Here is a 19,543-nt window from a genome sequence, read left to right as displayed (position 1 = left end):
CGTAGTCTAGTGAAAAGAGCAGGGGCCTGGGAATCAGAGGTCCTGGGTTCTAATATCAGTTTTGCCATTTGCCTGCTGTTTGAACTTGGGCAAGTCACGTCACTTCTCTGTTTATCAGTTTCCTCATCTGTAAAATGGGGATTACATATCTCATCTTCCTTCCATTTAAACTGTGAGCCCATGGGGGCAGGGACTGTGTCCGTCCTGATTATCTTGTATTTATTGCAGTGCTTTGTACAGTGCTTGGCACATAGTAAGCACTTAACAAATGCCACAATTATTATTATTATGTTATACTATAAAAACTAACTTACTGGGGTTGAAGCATAAAAATCCAGGAACACTGCATATAAATATATAAATCTTGAGCTTCATTTCAACACTGTCATATCAAATACAAAGTAACAGAGTTTGGCCTTACCTTGGTTAGACTTTGAGAGGTCATTTGAATCAGCATTTCACCTCAGCATCTAGCTCTTCGGTGAGAAAGGAAATCAATACCAAAGTACTTTGAGGGCTGAACCAGCAGAAGCAGCATGGCCTAGTGGAGTCAGAAGGACCAGGGTTCTAAGTCCAGCTCTTCCACTTGTCTGCTGTGTTACCTTGGGCAGGTCACTTCACTTCTCTGTGCCTCAGTTTCCTCATTAGTAAAATGGGGATTAAGATTGTGAGCCCCATGTGGGACAGGAACTGTGTCCAACTTGATTAGCTTGTATCCACCCCAGCACTTATATCAGTGCCTGTCAAATGGACAAATACCGTAAAACAAAAAAAATAAAAAAACCCCACACTGGTTTCCGTGACCTGAACTATCCTTCCCCTCTATAGACCCACCCAGCACCAAGTTCCCAGCTGTTTGCTTCTGAACCACCTCACTTGGCTGAGGTGCATGGCACCTGTGGTTGACTTGCTACCAGGCAGGCCTCACACCTGACTTACCAGAGAGGAAGACTCAAGTGTACAGGCAAGTCATGCTCCAATAATGGCTCAGGAATCTGACTCACAATGAACTGATAAAATGGATGCCCCCCCTCATTGCAACTAGACAGTTCAGTGCTCCAAAAATGGTTTCACTGATGCTTTCTGCTGTTGAAGCAGTTCACACCCCAAATGGCATGTTGCCCGTGTTCCTGCATGGCTCCGGGAGTATCGGGGAAGGGTTCTCTCGCAAACTAGCTCAGCCAGTTGTGGCAGGTATTACCACTCTGCTGTCTGTTTTTCAGTTTGTCCTCCAGAGCATTCACCTTGCAACATGAGGAATGCCATAAGGCGCTGGCTGCTAAGCCCTTCTCTTGATAGTTGTGGGGAAGACCGTCTACCTCCTGAAGAGAATCAAACAAAGATCAGTCAGTCATATTTACTGAGCATAGTGTGCCCTGCACAGGTGCTAAGCACTTGGGAGAACACAATGTACAAAGATTATTTTGATTTCAGGTTGAAGGAGGGGGTGAAAATCAATCAGTGGTACTTAAAAAAAAAAAATGTTGGTATTTGTTAAGCGCTTACTATGTGCCGAGCACTGTTCTAAGCGCTGGGGTAGACATAGGGGAATCAGGTTGTCCCACGTGGGGCTCACAGTCTTAATCCAGCTTTGGAGTCAGAGGTCATGGGTTCATATCCCAGCTCTGCCACTGGTCAGCTGTGTGGCTATGGGCAAGTAACTTCACTTCTCTGTGCCTCAGTTACCTCATCTGTAAAATGGGGATTAAGACTGTGAGCCCCATGTGGGACAACTTGATTCCCCTGTGTCTACCCCAGCGCTTAGAACAGTGCTTGGCACATAGTAAGCGCTTAACAAATACCAACATTATTATTATTATTATTAATAATCCCCATTTTACAGATGAGGGAACTGAGGCACAGAGAAGTGAAGTGACTCGCCCACAGTCACACAGCCGACAGGTGGCAGAGCTGGGAGTCGAACTCATGACCTCTGACTCCGAAGCCCGGGCTCTTTTCCACTGAGCCACGCTGCCTCCCTACTTACTGAGGGCTTACTATGTGCAGAACACTGTACTAAGTGCTTAGGAGAGTACAGTACAGGAGTTAGCACACATTTTCCCTGCTGACAAAAAGCCTACATTCTAGAGGGGCAGAATTTCCCTGGTGACAAAAAGCCTACATTCTAGAGGGGCAGAAAGACATTAATATAAACCACCTAGGACCACAGCTCCTCCTTCCTGCCTCCTCTCACCCACTTATTTATGGGAAGCAGCGTGGCTCAGTGGAAAGAGCACGGGTTTGGGAGTCAGAGGTCATGGGTTCTAAGTCACTTAAATTCTCTGTACCTCAGTTACCTCATCTGGAAAATGGGACTGTGAGCCTCATGTGGGACAACCTGATTACCCTGTGTCTACCCCAGCGCTTAGAACAGTGCTCTGCACAGAGTAAGCATTTAACAAATACCAACATTATTATTATTATTATTTTCCCTTCACTTGAACTGGCAAGCAGCCTGAGGAGGTAAATGCCCAAGCACCTGGATCCCAAGTGGGTGTGACAGGAGATACTTTACCTGCTGCATCTGTCTCTATGTTTGACTCCATCTGAGAAGGTGGGTTTTGGCTAGGTTTGAAATCTCACTACAAAGTGGGTAAATGCATTTGATGGAGCTGGCGTACTCAGTTGGGTGAGTTATGGCTCAAGTGAAGGGGAGAGCCCAGAAAGGAAAAAAGCAACCCCTATATATATATTTTTTAGGAAACAGACATTTAATAGACATTATATACAATCCAATACAAAACAGTCCACTTCAAATAAAAATCATAGGGATTTCAGTATAGTCAGTTTCTAAAATGATTATATTCAATAAGTCATTTGAGCAATTCTCTTTCCCAAAGAGACCAATACACTATTCTGCTTTAATAAATTACTTACATAGGCATGCATGTCCAGCAGCACTTTTCAACAGGGTCAACTTTTCCCAAACTGTAACAGAGATTGCTCAAGAATCAAAGGTGACGGTCTTTGTTTCAACCATTCAGCATTTTAATCCTTACCTGAACAAATGCAAATGTACATTAAGATGGCTTAAGCATTTGCAGCAAGAAGCAATGGCCATTAGACAGCTACCCTGGTTATCTTGGTTTCCCAAAACATCCCACTTCCCTTTGAAATGTGCAAGTTTAGAAGATCAGACTGTGACTCTTAGGACAACCTAAAAGAAAAGTGGGAAATAGAGAAGAGGTCCAGCCAGAGTGAGGATTTTTTTGGTTGAACTTGGTTGCAATCAGGAAATGGTGTGCTTTATTAAGACTGCCCAGCTTCTCTTACTATTTCTCTAGTACGCTGGCAGGGGGAGAGTCACACAGGGTCTACTGGAAACAGTCTGCCTAAGGAACTTGGTTAACAATGCCCCCAGGTCCCCTGAGGTCATTTTCACTTCTGCCCTGATGGAGTATGCTGGGTTGGTGGTTTTATGAGTCCCCAGAGCAGGATAGTGGAGATGGGCCCTTTACTTAATGTCAGGTTGCCGTGAGGCACTGCTCAGAGCCATTTCCACCTTCCTAGAAACTGTCCCCAGTCCTAATGGCAGCTGCAAGGTGTGGCCATAAATTGAAATTTCCCTGTGGCTCTTCCCTTCTTTCCATTTCTCTATTCCTGCAATCATACTGATTTTTTATGTTATTTGTTAAGTGCTTACTATGTGCCAGGCACTGTACTAAGTAAGCCTGGGGGTAGATTCAAGTTAATGAACTTAGGCACAGTCCCTGTCCCAAATTATGCTCACAGTCTTAAGCTCCATAATACAGATGAGGGAACTGAGGCAGAGAAAAGTCAAGTGACTTGCCCAAGGTCACACAGCAGACAGGTGGCAGAACTGGTTGAGAACCCAGATCCTTGTGACTCCCAGGACCGAGCTCTATCCATGAGGCCACACTGCTTCTCATTCTATTCCCTACCCTTCATACCTACTGTTAAATGGCCTATTTTTCGGGCCTAACGCAAACTGGAAGTTGAGCATTGCCCTCTTCAACTCACCTGACTTCCCAGTGGAAAGGCTACACTAGGCACGCCCTGAGTGGCTCCCCTCTCCCACCTGGACATTCAAAGAGAAACAGAAAAGAAGACTCCCATCTCTAGGACCTAACACTGGGCTCTACCTTTAGGGTTCCATTCCCAAACCAAGTGCATTTGTGCCAATAGCTGTGGGTCTTCTGAGTCAAATTGCACACTAAGGAAGCCTGTTGCTTTTGAAAGGAAGTATAAAGAGGAAAGAAAACTTCCTGAATCCCATTAAGTTCTTGAAAGGATACAATTGCAGCTGCTCTATGTTGCTGAGACGAAGTGTTTTCTACTGGGAACAAGAAGCTAAAGCATCACGCTCGCTATTAAAGGCAAAAAATCTTTGCCATTATGAACAAGCACTTTCAGGTATAAGCCAGAAACCATGACTGGTTTATGGCTGCCATACTGGCATGGCTCGGGGGTAAGGGTGGCACAGCTGACTTGCATCACATCTCCATGTTCTATCGATGTGATTCTCCAATGGAAGTGTACTTGCCTACCCAGTTACTGTAGGTCTGGGTAAGGCCTTCAAGAAAAAGCATTCTACACTGGATGTGGTGTTCCAGGGTAGAGGGAAATCACTTTCTGTAATAGGTGGTGAGGGATCAAGCCTGCAGTTGCTGCTACTGAGGACCTAGTTTGACCAATTAAAGCCACACCTCATGCACTGGAGAGAGCATAGGCTCCTATAGAGTACTCCTCATCTGCTGTCCATTTCATCAATCAAATTCACTTCCTTGTGCCAGAGAGGCCCAATTTCTTTAGGTAGAAATACAGTTCAGAAATAGTAAACAAGAATTCAAACTCCTCCAGATCTAGCAGTTTGGATTCCTATGGCTAGCACTCATTTGGGTTGGGCGTGTCAACCTCTTATGTTTCATTAGGCAGCTAAGCCCTAAATCCACTAGAGTCCTCAGGAAACCCAAGACCAGAGGGGTTCCTGGAATGTATGTTCTAAAGCCTCATTCTTATCTCAGCACCTACCTTCTGCAGAATCGGACTGGTGGCAAGCAGCAGTTCCAAACGCCCTGATGCGATGGTTTGAGATTGAGGGAGGAAACCAGAAATGGTTGTGCCTCGGTAGGCACCCCGAGGAGCAGAAAAGAAAACACAAACCCACATTTCGCCCTGTTCCCAGAGGCCCGCTCTGCATCGTTCACCCATAGTTTCTCCATAAAAGCAGAAGTCAGTTGCTTAAGAGCCACATACAAAGATTCTTGTATTCTTAGGTTCAGCCAAAACAACAAAAGGTGTGGAGAGGGTGGGAGGAAAGGGGTAAGAGATGAAGGAGCGGGGAGGAAGAGCTTATAAAATATCCAAACTCCAAATGAACAATTTCCCGATGGGTCAGAGACATTACACCACTTAAAACAGAGAGAAATCCTGTCAGCAAATTCTACAAGACTGATGCTCTAAACTCAAACACTGCCCCAGTATCCAGCTCAGGCAGGAAAGAGGAGGCCCCCTCTTGCAGACGGTATTCTACAAGTGGATTTCTGGGTCCATAAAACCAAGATGGATGCCTGTGGGGAGAGGGACGGGGTACAATCTGAATATTAGAGACAGCGGGGGCCCGCCTGCAGAGCCTTCCCTTTGTCTTGGTCGGCACCCTCCCCACAGGGACCAAAGTCCTTCAGGCCACACTCGCTGGTGACGCCAGCCCTGGCCGTTGAAGCAGCGAGCAGGGCCCAGTTCGGGTCTTCCCTTTCCGGACTCTGGGTCACTAAATCCAAAGACTTAGAACTCTTGACAAGCCAGCCATTGCCCAGCAGATTTGGGTGATGAAGGAGGCTCGAGAAGGGATCCTGCTGATCAACGGAGAGAAGGGGGGACTCTGTCTTTGATCCCCGTGTGCCGTTGGGGTCGGGGCCTGCACCGGTGGTGGCGTTCAGAATATGGGACTCTTGCGGAGACGAGGGTGATGTTTCAGACTGGTCTCTGGTAGCAAGATGGAGGTCGCCGATGCTGTTGTTGCTGTCACCACTGCTGCCATGGCCCCCACCGCTGACGTGAGGTAAATCCTGGAGAAGCAGACTGTTTGACTGCAGCACCCGAAGGTGGAAAGCTGCCGGCGCAGATTTCTTCCTCCTCGGCGGGACCTTGGGGACAAAGGCAGGCACCGGGACAACCATCAGAGTGTCCTCGGCGAAAGGCTGTGCCTCCAGGCTCGATTTTTCTTGGGCCACTTTCCGGGACTGCGTGGTTCTCGGTTTGGGGACTGGAGCGGTGGGAGTGGGGGCGGTGAAAGAGGAGACTTGGAGACCGGCCTCAGGGGATCCAATGGTAAACTGGACAGTTTGTTGTGCAAATTGCTCCTCTGGCGACAAGGACTGAAAAAAGGCAATAAGAGGAAGAATAAACAGGGAGTAAAAGCATTTTGCAAGATCAGAATCCCAAGGATCCCCAGAAAGAACGGGACAAGAGGCAGAGACAAACTAACGTGCCATGAGTTATGGCTTTAAGAGTGTCCCTGACTGGGAGAAGGGAAATGGCAGTGGGATGGACAAGTCCACAGGGAGAAAGAAAACCGAAGGTTTGTCCAGCTGCTCAGGGCGGCTCAAGTGAAGCGGGACGAAGTCTTTGCAGCCAGGACCACTGGACATTGTAGGCTAAGTTTTCCCAGCGGTGTGTCCGAGATTGTCTGCCTGTGATAAGAATAGCTCTCTCTAGAGGGGCATGTGTGCCTGCCCTCCTTTGGGCTGGGGCTGACTGGCAGCAGACTCTCAGTTTGCCCCATTCTGAAGAGTTTTCTGGGATGTGTTTCTAGGGAGATGGGAGAATGGTACCAAACAGGCAAAACATTGACTGCTGCTCCACCCAAGCCTGAGAGCACCATCCCCAGATGCCACATATGTGAAAATGGATTACGAAGACAAGGTTCACGGCTGTTGGTCATCCCTTGTGGGAGAGAAAGGGGTCACCTCTAAGCAACTAGCAGAAAAACAAACATAATGGGATGTTTGAAAATACATTCCGCACCGGGTTTTTACCAATGACCCCCCTGCAGCAAGCTGATAAAGAACAGTTCTGCAATTAGATGCTGCTGTTTGGGGTTGACAGAGGTGAGGAGGGACAGTGGGGATGGGAAGCAAGAACTGAAAGGCGAAAACCAAAAGGATAAGGCCAGAAGTTGCTACTCCCCATTTTCTACAGGCGAGAAGGCAGATGTGGGTTCCGAGCGGATCGGGCCAGGGATTACCAGGTATCCTTTTACGAGCACATTCTGAGATCACATGGAGGATCCAGTTGTCTCTACAGGGGCTCGCTTTTGCACTGCTATTGTCCTTACAAACTCATGTCTTTGAAGCAGCAAGCAAGGTGGAGAGGCTCGAGAGCGAGAGCAAAAGACAATCTGCAAGAGAAGCAGCGGGAAAAGCTGTCGGACCTAAAAAGTCCCCAGGCTGCTAGGGCAGAACATCACTGGAGGCCTAGCCACACTCCCTACACCCAGGGCAATCACGGCAAATCACATCCCTAATGACACCAAAATGTGGGTACGTGTAGGGTATATGTCGGTGCTAGAACTAGGTGGGTGTGTGTTGGGGGGGGAGGGGGTGGTGTGTGTGTGTCTGTGTGTGTGTGTGTGTAGGAGTGCTCAAAATGTGAATATGAAACATCGCAAGCTAAGGCTCCTAAATAAATTGCCTTATGGTACTGAGTTGCAAAAACCTACCCCAAGTTCTTCCCCACAAAGCAGCAAGCTATGGGAAGAGAGTATAAGACTACCTGTTTCCCTGTTTAGCCAGAGCCCACAGGTATCAGTGACAGTGCTTTGCACACAGTAAGCGCTCAATAAATTGGACTGAATGAATGAGTGATTCCTCGAAGTCACAGGGATAGCATGCTGGAAAATCTTGGCTGTGGGCAGGGGAAAGCATAGGGGTGTGGCATTAGCTAAATTCAGCTACTCTGGGAGAGCCTGTCTATTCCAGCCGAGCTAGTCACAGGGCAGACTGAGCATGGAGGAAAAAAGGGGTGTGGGGATCTTACTTTTCCTGTTTTCCGCAGGGATATTGCCTTCTTCATGGTGGGAACTCTGGGTGCGGGCCTTTGGGGCAGGAGCTGCCCCCCTGGAGAGGCCCCTGGCTTCGCCGAGTTGGATGAGGGATCCAGATTGGTGGGCGCTTGGTTCCTCTGGAGAAAAGAATTCAGGGCCTCTTCTGGCATTCCTGAAACACACAATCCAGCCCTTCTGAACAGCTGAGGGAACCGCTCTCATTGCAGGTTTGCTCTTCAGCTGGGCAATCTGGGGTCTTAGAGACATGCTGCTGGTTTGAGTATACAATTTATTTTCAAAGGTTTTAAGACCAAACCAACTCACTTAGGAAGCAGTTTGGCCTAGTGGATAGATCATGGGCCTGGAATTCAGAAGGACCTGGTTCTAATCCCAGATCCGCCACTTGTCTGCTGTGTGATGTTGGGCAAGTCACTTAACTTTCCTGTGCCTCAGTTACCTCATCTGCAAAATGGGGAATATGACTGTGAGCTCCATGTTGAGACAACCTGATTACCTTGTATCTACTCCAACACTTAGTACAGTGCCTGGGACATAGTAAGCACTTAAATACCATATTAAAAAAAAAATTCCCAAAACTGATGTGTGATGATCCTGGGAATGTTTCTGCCCCATTCTTTGTGGACTTCCTTCTGTAACATTTCAACAGAAAAATAAAAATCCTTAGTTTTTTTTATTTTAAGGTTCAACTAATCAGTAAAGTGTTGGAAGGAGAATCAGGAAGTGTTTGAGTTTAGAAATCAAACGAGACTTGAGCTCTGGCTGAGTAAAATCCCAAAGACAAATAGTGTTACTAGTGGGCAAAAATTAGCATGAATTCTCTTACAACCAATTGCCTTACAGCCAATCCCCTAACCTCCCTCTGGCTCCAGCCTTCTATGGAGAACCAGCACCGACTCTCCCAGGGAAATTATGTGCTATCTGCCTTTTTTTTAAATGTTATTTGTTAAGCGCTTATTATGTGTCAGGCATCATATTAAGCACTGGGGTAGATATAAGCTAATCAGGTTGGACACAGTTCCTGTCCCACTCAGGACTCATAGTCTTAATCCCCATTTTCCATATGAGATAACTGAGGCATAGAGAAGTGAAGTGACTTGCCCAAGGTTGCACAGCAGACAAGTGGCAGAGCCAGGATTGGAACCCAGGTCCTCCTGACCGCCAGGCCCATGCTCTACCCACCAGGCCAGGTGCTTAAGTGCAGGCATTTGCTGTTCCCAGCCTGTTTAGCAAAAAGGCTGTCCATGCCATCCTGACTGGCCTGCTAGCCTTTAACAGTGGGCAGGGCTTTGAATCCCATGCCAATGGTTTCACTGCTTCTGGGATAACCCCCTCCCCCAACCCCCAAGATTTTGCTTAGCAGTCCTGTGCCCCACCACCCTTCTCTCCCACCTGCTCTTGAGCAGAGGGCACAGCAGAGGCCTAAACCCACAGTGGGGCCTAGGCTGCAGGGAACCGGACCTGGAAACCATGACAGCTGGGGAGTCAGGTAGTGCCCCCAGAGTGGGCATGTGGGGGCCGCGATCCCGGGGCCCCTGCTACGAGGCGAGCTGACCCGGAGGCAACAAGAATCTGGCTGTCACCTGGCTCCCTCCCCACAAACCTTTGGCAGGATTTTGGCTGCTGATTTCTGGTTTAAGTCAATAGAACATATCTCCATTATGATGCATTTTTGTTTTTAGACATCCATTCATTCCAGCTTTGCAAGTAATCCTGCTGTCGTGCAGCAGCACCAGTGAGGAGTTTTTATATTTGGTAAATTATGGGCATATTCTTTTAAAGGCAAGGAATAAAATGCAGAAAGCCTGACAGCCTGAAGATAGGCAGGAAATCTTCCAAGTGGAATGCTCCTGGGTGCCCAAGGGACTTGCTTCATTAATATGGCCTCCTGAAAGCAAATCCATTTCTTATTTAGGGCCCAGCTGACAGCCAGAGGAAGGGAAAAGGAAAATGTGGTAGCTTTCTTTGGTCTGGAAATTTATAAACCTAGATGAACATTCTTCTCACCTCCCTTTGCTTCCATCAGGCATCGAATGGCTTCCTCAGCTTCCTGAGCATTGGTCGTTTTGATCTGCTTTACGTTGTATGGCTTACTTATTCCCATCCTGGCTTTAGGCTTTCCAGAAAAGAAAAGAGAGAGCAGATAAGCAATCTTATTGGAAAGAGCATTAGAAATATTTTACCATCCTGAACACATACTGATCTCAAACACTTAAACAGCTGTCCCCCTTAGGACACATTTAAAAGGTAGTTGATGCCCCATATATAATATCCATCAATTACACAGGCTTTTGTATTCTACCTCTAGCTATTGCCAGATGCCTCTTCAACCATGAAGGCAAATGGTGATTGATGTCATGGGATGATGTTACAGCAATGCAAGCTGGGAGATGTGAAAAGTGGGAAGGTGAAATTTTCCAGCAGGGTGTAGGGGCTGTCTGGGACTGAACAGAGTGGGCAATGGAGTGATAACAACAACAAAAAAATAACAACAATAATAGTATTTGTTAAGCACTTATCCAGGGATCTATGCTGCTACCACAAATATCATTCAAGCTTTGAGTCAGCATTTAGATAATAACTTGCTTCTGCAGACATTCTGCACCAATGCCCAGTTTTTAAATGGAAAAACAAAACAAGATATGATGGAAAAACTTGCTGGTAAACATTTTAGACTAAAGTTGCTTTTGTTTTCTCCCAATTTTAATAGCCACACTTTATTTGGAATCCTGGTTGTGACTTATTGTGGTTTTGTACAAGCTACCAGATTGTGTCTGTGCTTTTTATCTGTGCACTTAAATACCAGAAGTCCTTTTGGGACCAATGAACAAAGCGTTGTAGTAGGCATTGAAGGAATTTGTCAAAAAAGAAAAAAAAAAAGGTCTATTAAGAGCAAAGACCTCATGTTCTAATATGTGTGACTTTGGGCGTCACACCTTCTCTGTGCCTCAGTTACCTCATCTGTAAAGTGGGGATTAAGACTGTGAGCCCAAAGTAGGAAACCTGATAACTTTATATCTACCCCAGTGCTTAAAACAGTGCTTGGCATATAGTAAGCATCTAACAAATACCATCATTGTTATGTGTCAAGCACTGTTCTAAGTACTGGGGAAGATACAAGATAATCAGGTCAGACACAGTCCCCCTCCCACTCAGGATTCACAATTTAAGTAGAAAGTAGAACAGGTATTGAACCCCCATTTTACAGATGAGGGAACTGAGGCACAGAGAAGTTTACTGACTTGCCCAAGGTCACAAAGCAGACAAGTGGCGGAGCTGGGACTGGAACCCAGTTCTTCTGACTCCCAGGCTCATACTCTTTCCACTAGGCCAAATCTGCTCCTCTATTGGATTCTAGCACTCCCAATATCAGGTGGTGACGTCAGGGTGGGTATGTAGGTTGGTGGAGACTGTGGAGTGGGGGATGGGGGAGATGGAAGAGGGGAGGAGCTCATTATAGGCAGGGAATATATCTATTATATGGTTATATCTTACTCTCCCAAGTGCTTATTACAGAGCTCTGCACGCAGTAAGCGCTCAATAAATATGATTGATTATCAACAGTATTTATCATAGCACTGGGCCCAGAGGCCTTAGGATGGCTCCCAGGTAGAGACTTACCCAGGTACTGTCTTTTTGTAACCGAACTCAAACCAAACCCACCCTCGCAGACCAGGCAACTTTACCTGGAAAGAAAGGAATTATCTGGCCTTACCTTCCTCTTCACTGTGGATACCCACCCATAAACTGGGCAAGCTGAAGGTATTACAGGTCTATATGGCCGGGTGGCTGTCCCCTCCTACAATCCCCTGACCTGTTCTCCTTATTGAAGGCATATCTCCTCCAAGAGGCTTTTCCTGACAGAGCCCTCTTTCCTCTTCTCCCTCTCCCTTCTGTGTTGCCCTGACTTGCTCCCTTCATTCATCCCCTGCCTCTCAGCCCCACAGCACTTTAGTATATAATAATAATTATGGTATTTATTAAGCGCTTACTCTGTGCAGAGCACTGTTCTCAGCACTGGGGTAGATACAGGGTAATTAGATTGTCCCACATGGGGCTCATATTTTTTAATCCCCATTTTTACAGATGAGGTAACTGAGGTACAGAGAAGTTAAGTGACTTGCCCAAGGTCACATTGCAGACAAATGGCGGAGCCGGGATTAGAACCCATGACCTCTGATATATCGGCAATGTATTTACTTATATTAACCCGGTCCTCTCCCAGACTTCCCTATCACCGTGGATGGCACGACCATCCTTCCCGTCACTCAGGCCCGCAATCTCAGTGTCATCCTTGACTCGTCTCTCTCGTTCACCCCACACATCCTATCCGTTAGCAAGACCTGCCGGTTTCACCTTTACAATATCGCCAAGATCCGCCCTTTCCTCTCCACCCAAACGGCTACCTTACTGCTACGGGCTCTCGTTATATCCCGGCTAGACTACTGTGTCAGCCTTCTCTCTGATCTCCCTTCCTCCTCTCTCGCCCCGCTCCAGTCTATTCTTCACTCTACTGCCCGGCTCATCTTCCTGCAGAAACGATCTGGGCATGTCACTCCCCTTCTTAAACACCTCCAGTAGTTGCCTATCAACCTCCACTCCAAACAAAAATTCCTCACTCTAGGCTTCAAGGCTCTCCATCACCTTGCCCCTTCCTACCTCTCCTCCCTTCTCTCTTTCTACTGCCCACCCCGCACGCTCCGCTCCTCTGCCGCCCACCTCCTCACCGTCCCTCGGTCTCGCCTATCCCGCTGTCGACCCCTGGGCCACGTCCTCCCGCGGTCCTGGAACGCCCTTCCTCCTCACCTCCGCCAAACTAATTCTCTTCCCCTCTTCAAAACCCTACTTAAAACTCACCTCCTCCAAGAGGCCTTCCCAGACTGAGCTCCTCTTCTCCCTCTACTCCACCACCCCCCCTTCACCTCTCCGCAGCTTAACCCTCTTTTCCCCCCATTTCCCTCTGCTCCTCCCCCTCTCCCTTCCCATCCCCTCAGCACTGTACTCGTCTGCTCAACTGTATGAATTTTCATTACCCTATTTATTTTGTTAATGAAATGTACATCGCCTCGATTCTATTTTGTTGCCATTGTTTTTACGAGATGTTCTTCCCCTTGACTCTATTTATTGCCATTGTTCTTGTCTGTCTGTCTCCCCCGATTAGACTGTAAGCCCGTCAAACGGCAGGGACTGTCTCTATCTGTTGCCGACTTATTCATTCCAAGCGCTTAGTACAGTGCTCTGCACATAGTAAGCGCTCAATAAATACTATTGAATGAATGATGTCTGTCTCCTCCTCTAGACTGTAAGTTCATTATAGGCAGGAAATGTGTCTGTTTATTGTTATATTGCACTCTCCCAGGCGCTTAGTAGGGTGCTCAATAAATATGATTGAATTGAATGAATGAATGAATGAATAAATGGTGGCACCAAAGACACTCTGCCACCCACCCTCTTTGGTGCCAGGAAGGTTTGAGGCCAGGCCAGGTGGTAGAGGGAAAAGCATAAAGAAAAGGGGGAGGGGGTCATATAGCCTCAAGAGGGTTCGTGGCATAGACACTTGCGGCAGGAACCTGCGAGCTGGAAAACATTGTCTGTGCACAGCTCCTCTCTCTCAGCAGCAACATGGCTCAGTGGAAAGGGCATGGGCTTGGGAGTCATAGGTCATGGGTTCTAATCCCAGCTCCGCCATTTGCCAGATGTGTGACTTTGGGCAAGTCACTTCACTTCTCTGTGCCTCAGCTCCCTCATCTGTAAAATGGGGATTAAGACTCTGAGTCTGATTACCTTGTATCCCCTCCAGCACTTAGAATAGTGCTTGGCACATAGCAAGCGCTTAACAAATACCATCATCATCAGGGCACATCCATAGCCTGGGCAGTTTCAGGGATCCCTGGACCTCTCCCCCCACTGCAGTATTGATTCAGAGGGGCTTCTCCTGGCTGACTTGGAGAGTTTGGACTTTCCAGGTACTGGCTCTGGCAGATCCCATTTCCGGCTGTCCGGGGCTGAGCTCACCGGTTGCTGTGGTGCTCCTGGGAGAAGCTTCGCCATCTGCAAGATGGAATACTGCGTGTGGGAGCCCGAAGGGAGGGAGGCGTCAGAGGCAGACTTTTTCACTGTTATTCCAGCTGCAAAAATCAACCAAGTTCCAGTGAGTTCAGGGCTACAGTGGTGGTTCCAACAGGCTATAAATCCACTAGCAATCCAAGAGAGGCTAGGACATTTTCCTGATTCCAAGACAGGTGTTATCAAACATTTTCATCTCTTAGAAGCTTCTGTGACTGGCCCTACCTCACCCTTCTGCCATAAAAAAGAATAAGAAATGCCCCCCACAAACTTTAGGAGCAGAATTGCCACAAAGAAGAAGGGATGAGGAACATCTCCTGGTGAGGGACAGATTGGGTGAGGACTGAGGAGAGATGTTAACTGTATTGGGATTCCTGGTTGGCCCCAAGCAGAAACAGAAGAGAACATGGGGGAAAGAGGTTCTGTCAACAGCTGGGGTGACTTCCAAGCAGTGTGGCTTAGTAGATATGAGCATGGTCCTGGGAATCTGAAGGACCTGGGTTCTAATCCTGACTCCACCACTTGTCTGTTACGGAATCTTGGGTAAGTCATTTCAATTCTCTGTGCCTCAGTTACCTCATCTGTAATGGGGATTAAGACAATGAACCCCATGTGTGACAAGGACTGTGTTCAACTGGATTAGCTTATATCTATCCCAGAGCTTCGTACAGTGCCTCACACATAGTAAGCATTTAAATACCATAAAAAAGCAGCTTTTGGGTGCTCTGGCAATCAGGCCTCTGAGAGCTTTTTGGAATTTCCCTGGAGAATTCCCTGGAGATCAGCTGTTCCTTAAACAAATCAATAGAAGCAGATATCACCCAAACCCAGTTTACCAACCCTTGCAAAATGAGGACACATACTCTAACTGTATCATCGGCCTAGCTGAAAGAGGCATTTCCTGTCACCAAAGTGGAATCAGAACAGAAAGAGTCCATCAGTCTAAGGGCTTTGAAAAAACCCACCATTTTGGCAAAGATTAAAAATAGCAAACAAAAACCCTATCCTGATGCTAGTGGTCTGATTCTTGTAAACGTGCTGAGTTCCTGAATCCCAAGTCTATTCCAGAAAAAGATTAGATGGAAGTGGAGAAGACAAAACAAAAATCAGTAAGTCATACAGAAAAAGGTAGGCAGACATCAACAGTTTATTTTCTAGCCTATTTTAAATGAGTTCTAATATAGAGAAATTGTTCTGCAAGGCCAAACTGCAAGTAACGAAGCTGGGTAAGCTCCTTATGATCAGGGAATGTCTGCTAATTCTGTTGTACTATACTTTCCCAAGGGTTTAGAACAGTGCTCTGCACAGAGTAAGTGCTCAATACACACCACTGACTGACTGAAAGAAATGCCTCTGGCAGTTCTGGGCCCAGGTTGTGTCTTCAGGTTTTGACATAAGAAGGGCAGCAACAGCATGCAATTCACTCACAATCAATGCTAAGTTCAGAGGGTGGGTGGTTGGGGGTGGGGGTGGATGGGTGTGTGTGAGTGTGTGTTGGTTCTCTTAACAGAAACTGCTGAGCAGTGAGGAGCGTGTGGCTGAAACAGGCCAAGTGAGTCCCCCTATGGCATCACCAAGAAGGGTTAGGTCACGGGGCACTGATCTGTGCCACCAACTGGATAATTCTTTGACCGCCTGTGCCAGCCTCGGCTGCCACCCCTGCTGCAGTCTCCTCCTCTCAGCAACCTGGAGGGGGTGCTCTGGGAGGGTGGGGGCAGCTCATAGCAGGGCCCGCCAGGATGATAGCACCAGATTCTAAGGGATGCCCAATAAGCACTCCTCTTTGCCACCAAGCCCTCTCTATGCTGGGGGCAACAGATGTCAGGGAAGGGAGACAAAGGACCACCCTGGCGAGGCCTACTGCTGCCTGGAGCTGTTGGCTTGAAGTAGGAATAGGACAGCCAGCTCCTGGCCCAGGGTCAGATGGGGTAACCAGAGAGCCAGTCCCTCTCCTTGCCAGAAGCCCCACCCAGAGCCACCCTCCCTGGGACAACAGCCACCTGCTAGGGAGCTTCTACTGCAACTGGGAGAGCTGGGGCCAGGCACCACCCCAAGGCCTCATGGGAGGAAGAGAGGTCCACCACGATTGCAGCCAAGGTACTGCCTCAAGGGGAAAATAAGTCAAAAGGAGGGCAGAGGTAACAAAGGTTAATGGCAGCAAATTCCCGAATCCTCTACTGGATCACTAACAGCTTTACTATCACGTATGTCACCCTCACCACTGAAATAGAGCTACTTCTAGCACCAAAAACAAATAAGCGTGGCCTAGTGGGTAGAGCATGGGCCTGGGAGTCATAAGGCCCCAGGTTCTAATCCCAGCTCCTGCTGGGTGACCTTGGGCAAGTCACTTTACTTCTCTGGTCCTCAGTTACCTACTCTGTAAAATGTGGATTAAGATTGTGAGCCCCATGTGGGACACGGAGTGTGTCCAACCTGATTGGCTTGTATCTACCCCAGCATTAGTCCTGTGCCTGGCACATAAGCAATTAAATATCCTAAAACACACTAACAAAAAAACCAGCAACAGCAGGCAACAGCATCAGGACAAAAAGGAGAAGAAAAAGAAAGCAAAACTCATTCTACTAATCCACAGTCCTGGATCACCTCTACAGTCCACTTCCTACGCTCTTGTGCATGGGCCACAGAGCTTGGCTGGTGGAAATTGAGATATCAGGCCGACCTCACCCATTTCAAGTTTATCTTTACGTGCTTTAACACTGCCCTCTCCTTTGCTCGGCAAAATTATTGCTCCATCCATACTGACGCTCATGCCCACTGCCTTCATCGGGTGTTCCAGACATTTAACTCCCTCCTTAAATCCCCTGTCCCATGGTATCCCTCATCTCTGGCCCCTAATGACCAGGCCACCTATTTTATTGAGAAAATCGAAGCTATCAGGCCTAATCTCTCTAAAATCTCCTTTGCCCCTGCCCAGTCCCTCCTTCTTCCTGTCCCTCCTTCAACTCTCGCATCTTTCCCAACAGTATCTCTAGAGGAGATCTCCTGATTTCTCTCAAAATCCACTTCCTCCACCTGACCCCTTCGCACCTTATCAAAATACTTGTCCCTTCTCTTCCTCCCTCCCTGACCGCTCTCCAACTGCCCACTGCTTTCAAACATGCTCCTGTCTCCCCTATCCTAAAATACCCCTCCTTTGACTCCATGGCTCCCTCCAGTGATCGACTCATCACCCTCCTACCATTCCTTTCCAAACTTTTTGAGTGAGTTGCCTGCACCTGCTGTCTCAAGTTCCTCTCCCCCAATTATCTTCTTTGAACCCCTCCACTCTGGCTTGCATCCCCTCCAGTCCACAGAAACCACCCTCTCTAAGGTCCCAAATTATCTCCTTCATGCCAAATCCAACAGCTTCTACTTCAGCCTGATCCTCCTTGCCCTCTCAGCTGCTCTGTCGACCACCTCCTTCTCTTGACACTGTCACTGTCCTGTCAACACTGTCAACCACCTCTTTCTTCTGGAAACATTATCCAACCTCGGCTTCACTGACATTGTCCCTCCTGGAGCTTCTCCTATCAATCCGGCCACTCATTCTTAGTTTCTTTCATAGGCTACTCCTCGGCCTCCCACCCACTAAACTGTGGGTGTCCCTTAAGGTTCAGTTCTGATATTCTCAATCTATATCCACTTCCTTGGAGAACTCATTTGCTCATATGGCTTCAACAACCTCCCATATGCGGGTGATTCTCAAATCTCCATCTCCAGCCCTCATTCTCTCCTCTGTAGCCTCGCATTTCCTCATGTCTCCTTCTCTGTAGTCTCGCATTTCCTTGTGCCTTCAAGACATCTCTACTTGGATGTCCTCCTGTCACCTCAAGCTTACCGCATCTAAACAGAATTTATATCCCAACCCAAACCCTGTCCTTCTCCTGACTTTCCTATCTCTCTGGAAACTACCATAATCCTTCCTGTCTCACCAGCCTGTAACCTTGGCATTATCCTTGACTGCTCTTTCTCTCATTCAATCCACATATTCATTCTATCACTAAACCCTGTCAGTTCAACCTCCACAACATTGCTAAAATCCATCCTTTCTTCTCCAAACTGCCACACATTATTCCAAGCACTTATCTTATCCCTCTTTGAATACTCTATCAGTCTCCTTGCTGACTCCCTGCCTCCCATCTCTCCCCAGTCTACTCAACACTTCACTCTGCTGCCCGGATCATTTTTCCAGAAAAACATTCAGTACATGTTTCCCCACTCCACAAGAACCTCCAGTGGTTGCCCTTCCACCTCTATATCAAACAGAAACTCCTTACCATTGGCTTTAAAGCACTCAATCACCTTGGCCCCCTCCTATCTCACCTTGCTACTCTCCCACTACAGCTCAGACCACACACTTAGCTCCTCTAACGCTCATCTACTCACTGTACCTAGATCTCAGCTACCTCGCTACCAACCTCGATCTCACCTACCTCACTACCGACCTCTCACCCACATCCCACCTCTGGCCTGAAACACCCTCCCTCTTCATATCTGACAACTACTCTCCCCACTTCAAAGCCTTATTTAAGGAACATCTCCTCCAAGAGGCCTTCCCTGAGTAAGCCCTCTTTTCCTTTTCTTCCACTCCCTTCTGCGTCACCCTGACTTGCTCCCTTTATTCACACCTCCCCCTGCTGCAGCCCTCCAGCACTTACGTACATAATGGTAATTTATTTATATTAGTGTCTGTCTCCTCCTCTCGACTGTAAGCTCGTTGTGGGCAGGGCATGTGTAAGTTTATTGATATATTTTACACCCCCCCCCCCCGAGTGCTTCGTACAGTGCTCTGCACACAGTAAGTGCTCAATAAATGACACTGATTGACTGATACTACTACTGTTACCGTGAGACTACCAATAACAAAAACATATCCAATTCTGCATAGATACCACTATTTCCAGTAGGGTTCAGAGAAAGTGGAATCAAGTCCACTCTTACTTGGAGGGGGTGGTCTCTGCGGCGGGTGAAGGGGCCGAGGCCTGCTGGGCACCGACAGAGACCTGCTCGGGGAACGGAGGCGGAAATCTCCAACTGCTTCCAGCTCCTGCTTCAACTCCGCCAGCTCAGCATCATCTAGACAACATGGAGGAATAATAATAATAATGATAATAATAATGTTGGTATTTGTTAAGCGTTTACTATGTGCAGAGCACTGTTCTAAGCACTGGAGGAGAAACAGGGTAATCAGGTTGTCCCACGTGAGGCTCACAGTCTTAATCCCCATTTTACAGATGAGGGAACTGAGGCACAGAGAAGTTAAGTGACTTGCCCACAGTCACACAGCTGACAAGTGGCAGAAGTGGGATTCGAACCCATGAACTCTGACTCCCAAGCCCATGCTCTTTCCACTAAGCCACGCTGAATGAGAAGATGATGGTCTTTCAGGAAACAAGGTTGTCTTGAGACTGCATTGCACTTTGAAATTGGAACCCAATAGAACTTTTTAAGTTT

At 47.6% G+C, this 19,543-nt stretch overlaps 1 protein-coding gene across 2 annotated transcripts in view; it reads right to left on the bottom strand.

Annotated features, from left to right (window-relative positions):
* Positions 1-5,073: 5,073 nt before the first annotated feature.
* Positions 5,074-19,543, bottom strand: part of SYNJ2 (synaptojanin 2) — an 87,333-nt gene continuing 72,863 nt past the window's right edge. For both annotated transcript variants that reach the window (XM_029057576.2, XM_029057577.1), the window contains 5 exons: positions 19,031-19,165; positions 14,039-14,151; positions 10,031-10,139; positions 7,999-8,177; positions 5,074-6,338 (listed from right to left, as the gene is read on the bottom strand). In XM_029057576.2, the coding sequence (XP_028913409.2) occupies positions 5,565-6,338; positions 7,999-8,177; positions 10,031-10,139; positions 14,039-14,151; positions 19,031-19,165 (1,310 nt within the window). In that variant the 3' untranslated portion in view covers positions 5,074-5,564. The remainder of the gene's footprint in view (positions 6,339-7,998; positions 8,178-10,030; positions 10,140-14,038; positions 14,152-19,030; positions 19,166-19,543) is intronic.

Source organism: Ornithorhynchus anatinus, chromosome 2 (genome assembly GCF_004115215.2).
Source record: "Ornithorhynchus anatinus isolate Pmale09 chromosome 2, mOrnAna1.pri.v4, whole genome shotgun sequence".
In the NCBI taxonomy this organism is placed as follows: Eukaryota; Metazoa; Chordata; class Mammalia; order Monotremata; family Ornithorhynchidae; genus Ornithorhynchus; species Ornithorhynchus anatinus.
Note: the sequence above shows the minus strand (reverse complement) of the source record. Positions and strands in the feature narration are given on the sequence as shown.